At 58.3% G+C, this 5,811-nt stretch overlaps 1 protein-coding gene across 1 annotated transcript in view; it reads right to left on the reverse strand.

The window, feature by feature from the left end:
• Sin3b (SIN3 transcription regulator family member B) overlaps positions 1–5,811 on the reverse strand; it is a 21,618-nt gene that overhangs the window by 14,511 nt on the left and 1,296 nt on the right. The window contains exons 2-4 of the mRNA XM_013028295.1: positions 5,646–5,752; positions 3,731–3,881; positions 1,280–1,486 (exon numbers count right to left, since the gene is read on the reverse strand). Of these exons, the coding sequence (XP_012883749.1) occupies positions 1,280–1,486; positions 3,731–3,881; positions 5,646–5,752 (465 nt within the window). The remainder of the gene's footprint in view (positions 1–1,279; positions 1,487–3,730; positions 3,882–5,645; positions 5,753–5,811) is intronic.

A 5,811-nucleotide genomic window follows, 5' to 3' on the forward strand; every position in this document is an offset into this window, starting at 1 on the left:
CAGGGGCGTGCACTCAGGCTGGTGGCGGCCAGGTGCAGGGGCGTGCACTCAGGCTGGTGGCGGCCAGGTGCAGGGGCGTGCACTCAGGCTGGTGGTGGCCAGGTGCAGGGGTGTGCACTCAGGCTGGCGGGAGCCACCTGGCACCCCACATCAGGTTCCCATTGGAGACACAGAAGACTGTCCTTCCTTGCCCACCCCTCCTCCTCTTCCCTTTGCCTCCATCCTGACAGCCGCCTGGTGTGTCTGCGCTGGCAGGGCCTGCCCGTGTCACCCACACCACGGACAGCAAACATTTCCACAGCAGCTCCTATCTGTGACCCGTTACTCGGGAGGCAGAGAGTAGGGGGTCACACGTGAGGCCAACCCTACGTGTAAAAAAGGACATCCCATCTCAAAGAACAAATCGGATGTGTCTCACACTTCATCCGATGTATGTGGGTCATACAGCTTTTGAGTACTGGAACCTGAACTGTCGGCCTTGCACCGTCCCTCAACTCTTTCACTCAAGACTACCATTCTACCATGTGAGCCTTACACAGCGCCACGTCCCGTTGTTTGCTGCTTACTTGAGTCCCTCAGGTCGGTCTACCTGGGCTGGGTCTGTCCTGAGCGGCTAGGATCACAGGTGTGAGCCACCGCTGCATGGCCTGTGCGCAGGTACCACCCTTAAATGGCTTGTGGGGTGCCAAGGCCCACCAGTCCTCCCAGCTTCTCGGAAGATCCGGAAGACACGATGGGACCAGACAGGCAGAAAGAGAGAACCTCCTCCCAGAGAAAGCGGACGATGCAGTCATCCAGCCACAGTGGGTCACAATCCAGGAGAACGTAAGACAAAAATGAGACCCTACCTCAAGAAACAAAGCAAGCTGGGCGTCAGTGGCTCACGGCTCACGCCTGTCATCCTACAGCTAACTCAGGAGGCTGAGATGTGAGAATACAGTTCAAAGCCAGGCTGGGCAGAAAAGTCCACAAGACTCATCTCCAATTAACCACTCAAAAACCAGAAGTGGTGCTGGGGCCCAAGTGGTAGGTAGAGCGCTAGTCCTGAACACAAAGAGGCTCAGGGACAGCGCCCAGGCCCCAAGTTCAAACCCCACAACTCACAAAAAAGGAAAAAAAGAGCTAAGAGGCCTCTGTCCTTCAAGAGGTAATGTGTCAGCTGTGAGCAACGTGAGTTCATAGCCCCAAAGGAACAAAGCAAGCCAACGGCTGAGGCAGAGCATGGGCAGCGAGCTGGGCAGGGGGGAAGGCTGGGGGTGGGGGGGGCAGCGGCTCTGACCTGGTAGGTGTGCAGGATCTCCAGGAAGGAGCGGTAGATCTCCGGGTGGTCCAAGAAGCGAGTCTTAATCTTGTTCACGTAGCTGATGGCATTGTTGAACTCCACCGAGTCCGCCTCCAAGGGTCCCTGGCCCCGCTCCTCCTTGCAGGCTGCTGCCGCTGCGGCCTGCGGCTTGAAGTCGGCCGCGCCTTCACCATGAGCGTTCTCCTGCAACAGGACAGACCCCATGAGCAACGCCAGGCCCCCCCGCTGTGGGGACAGTGGCCGGGCACCAGGCACCTCCTCTCTTGGTGTCACCTGACACTTCAACTCAGAGACTGGGTGCCACCAAGCTATGCCAGCTGTGGCCCACGAGTGTGACAGGCCATCGCAGGAGGCAACAGCACCTAAAGCCCAAGGGGGCTGCCTCAAGGCGGAGGGCTGGCCAGGGCTGCAGCTGTGCACCAGGGGACACTGGGAGACACTGTGGCTGGAGGCCAAGGCCGCTGGACACCCAGGACGTGTCCTGGAGAAACAAGACAGCGTGAACCAACCCAGCAGAGGCAGCAGCTCGACACCTAAGGGGCGCTCAGCTGCAGCTGGCAATCTTGAGGACAGAATGAACACAGAGACCTATGCTGAAGGCCGTGTTCACTGCGGGGAGAGTGGATGCGTGAATGCCACAGGCCATGTGTGTCCACATCTGGGGACACGCATGGGGGAGGAGCCGCTCCAAGGATCTAGGGAGCAGGAGGGGGAGGGGCGGCCACCCAGTGCACCACTGTCCCTGAGAAGCCTCCCTGGGCAAAGCTGGGGGTGGGCTGGAGGGGCAGGAGGCCGCCTCCTCTGCAGGGACGAGCTGGCCTGCCTGGGGCTGGCAGAACGAGAACTCGATGCCCAGATGGACTGGCACCCTGGGAGGGGCAGCGACGCCCCAACAGTGATGCTCAGCAGCTTGTGGTAAGAACTTGAGGGCTGAGCCTCCAGGCCCACAGCTGAGGAATTCAGTGGCCTAGGCTACTAAATCTTGAAATTTTCCACCACATCCTCATTGTGGGAAAGCACGGAGAAAAGCAGTATTTCAACCGACCAGGCACCGCCGCTACCAGCTCCCTCTGGGATCCTTTCCCCAAAGTCCACGTCTGTTGTCTGTTGGTGGCAAGTCTGCACCGAGCCAGCTATGGCTCCCGGTACTGGAGAGCTAGTGGCTCACAAGAGATGAGATGCTGGGCTGGGAAGGTGGCTCAGTGGTAGAGTGCTTGCCTAGCATGCATGAGGCCCTGGGTTCAATTCCTCAGCATCACATAAGCAGAAAAAGAGCCGGAAGGGGCGCTGTGGCTGAAGTTAGAGCACTAGCCCTGAGCTGAAGAGCTGAGGGGCAGCACCCAGGCCCAGAGTTCAGGCCCCATGACCAGACCAAAAAAGAGGTGAGATGTTCTGTGAGCACTGGTAACGGGCCTTGAACTCGGGACCTAGAGCTTGGCAGGCACTTCCTTGGAGCAGCACCGCCTTACCAGTTTTTGTGGGGTTTTTTGCTAATTGGCGATGGAACCCCAGAAGCTCCCTGCCTGCGTTGGTCTCAAACTTCAAAGCCTGAGACAGCCATTTCTGCAGGATACAGAGGTCAGAGGTGCAGCTAGACAACCCACAATGCACTGCGAAGCCTTCCATGCACAGCTGCTACTAGAAAGGCCATCTCACTCACAGCACGGAGGACAGGAGCTCAGCGCGCTCTTGCCCACTGGCCGCACTCCTTCCTCTAGCAAGGAGGAGCTACAGAGATGGGGGGGACACGACAGCGCCCCAGCATCCCAGAAAGGCTTGATTGCCAGCTGAGAGCTAGTCGAATGACCCTGTTCAGCACTAGTCTTCCACTTTTTACTAGTGGCAGCAACGGCTCGTGGCCGGGTTCAGGGGTGGGGTCCCCCAGGCCGCCTCGGCAGCTACAGATGGGCTGACAGGTTCCTGATCCAGGAACCTATCATTCATGGACCAGGAATGGAACCCGCGGCCTTGTGCTATATACCCTGAGCTGCCCTCCCTCTGAATCCTTTTTTTTCGGGGGGGGGGGGAGTGAGGAGGCAGGACGGGGGATTGAACCCAGGGCTGGGAACCTGCTAGGCAAGTGCTCTGCCCCTGAACACTCCCAGCCCTCTTAAAAATGTTGTTTTCAAGACAGGGTGTCACTAGTTATGTCCACACTCACCTCAAACTCTAAATCCTAAAACGCAAAAACTTCAACTTCTATTGGCATTTCCTCCTAAGTAATTCAGTTAAGAGGCACACAGCACCCCGCTCAGCTTGGGGGGGGGGATGCAGAGGCTGCAGTCTGTGTGTTTGGATCCATTCTGATGGGTGAGAAGCAGTTAGCAAGTCTAGCAGAAGCAGAGACCACGCCTGGGGTCTTGTGAACAACAAAGACAGCCGCACAGCGACAGGCTGAGGCCCCTCCCCTGCACCCCGGCAGCGTACCTGGCCCCCGGGGGACTGAGTGTCCACCTTGCCGTTCTTGGGAATGTCTATCCGGTACCCAAGAGGCAGGAAAGCATTGAATCCCACGATGAGGTCAGGATGCTCGTGGAAGAGCTGAGACACACGTCGGATGACCCCAGGAGTATCAATGCTGAGAGAAATAACACAGTGGTTAAGAGGCTTGGAAACGAAAAGCAAACACAGGTCCCACTCTTAGGCGACAGCACATTTCATTGTACCTGGTATGCCCACTTGCTGCCCTGACTCCATTTCCCCTGCGGCTTCCCTGAGCCCTCATGGCAAAAGCCACACACACAGCACAGAGCCAGCCTCAAATCACTGTAAGCATGCGCACTGGATTCTGAAAAGACGTCAAGGGCAAATGCCCACTTTTTCTCTCGTGACAGTACTGCTACTCCTTAGCTTTTTTGTTGTTGTCAGTCATGGGGCTTGAACTCTGGGCTTGGGCACTGTCCCTCAGTTCTTCAGCTCAAAGTTAGCACTCCATCACTTGAGCCACAGCAGTTTTCTAGTGGTTTATTGGAGATAAAAGTCTGGCCTTTCCTGCACAGGCTGGCTTTGAACCGAGATCCCCAGGATCTCAGACTCCTGAGTAGCTAGGCTGACAGGAAAGAGCCACTGGAACCTGGCTTCCTTAACTTTTCCATTGAAGGCTGGGGCTTTACCACTTGAAGCCCAGCTCCACTACCAGCTTTTTATTGATTGGAAGATCTCACATTTTCCTGCCTGGTTTCAAACTGCCATCCTCAGAACTCAACCCTCTGAGAAGCTGGGACTACAGGCATGTGCCACAGGAACCTGCTTTTCTTTTTCACAAGGGAGCAGCTGAGGTCTGCCTCAGGACCACAGGCACCCACTGGGAAGGCCAGTCCCTCCACACCCCCTAAGAGCGGCACCGTAGGATGAGACCTGAACATCACCTTAGAGGCGTGAGTTCCAGGTCTACCTCTGCCACTGTGGTGTGGGGCATACCAGGATTACAAAACCTGGAAAGACCGAGGTACTGGTTTCTCTACATCTCCTGATGCTGTAACCCCAAAAAACAAATATCGGTATGTTGTAGTATTTCCTATTAGCAATAGCAAGATCCTAAGAGGTCAGCAGCGCCTCCTTGGCGGCAGGCAGGCCTGGTCGGGTGGAGCCACCTTGAACACAGAACGGAAGATACAAAACCACCCCTGTAAAACCAGAGAACAGACTACGGCCTCCGTATCTTTCCAGAACAAAACAGCAACATTTTACATAAAAGCGAGCTCCGACTGTAGCCGAGGCTGGCTCTCCCCTCCCCCGCAGCCTCTCCCAGCCAGCCCCGAGTGGGAGCCGCGCAGGGCAGCCCTCCCTCCCCTTCCCGAGGACCCGCGCTCAAGGTCAGCTGCTACAGGGGGAAGGGGATGGATCGGGCCCCCACCCCTTGCTCAGTCTTTGACCAACCCGGACCAGGGGAGGAGCTCCCGCGAAATGTGGAGGCCTGGGAGGGGCTGTCCCCGGTGAGGGGGGCGCCCGGGGTCTCCGGAAGAGTGGGGAGGGGTTCTGGGAACATGGAAGAGAGACTACCAGAGCAAAGAGTCCTCCAGGACCCCGGGAGGCAGGGGGACAGGGCTTGCGCCCGGCTAGCAGAGCTCGTAGAGGAACGTCGGAGACGTTCTCTGACGACGTTGACGGCTTAGCGTCGGCTTAGCGGGAGGAGATGGGCTTTCGGGGTGCGCAGGAGGGGCTGCCGCGGGGCCTGTCTCCGGGAGTCTGGGGGGAGGGGGGACACGGGACCTACAGGGGCCCCCGGGAGGCCCTGAGGCTGTGGGGCGGGATGGGCCTCCTCTCCCGTGGCGCAGGTGGGCGTGGGGCGCGGTGTCCAGGGAGCTGGGAAGCCCGTCGGGTGGGGGGGGGGCCAGGCTACCTCTGGCTCTTGAACTCCTTCATGATCTCCAGGAAGCCGTTGTAGGTGGCCGGGTCGCTGCCGAAGCGGATCTTCACCTGGTCCAGGTAGGTGAGCGCGTCCTCCACCTGCGGGGAGGGGCATTCAGGCGGGCCTGGGCCTGGGTCCGGGTGGGGGGCTGTGGCCC

Source organism: Dipodomys ordii, unplaced genomic scaffold (assembly GCF_000151885.1).
Source record: "Dipodomys ordii isolate 6190 unplaced genomic scaffold, Dord_2.0 Scaffold108, whole genome shotgun sequence".
Classification (NCBI taxonomy): domain Eukaryota; kingdom Metazoa; phylum Chordata; class Mammalia; order Rodentia; family Heteromyidae; genus Dipodomys; species Dipodomys ordii.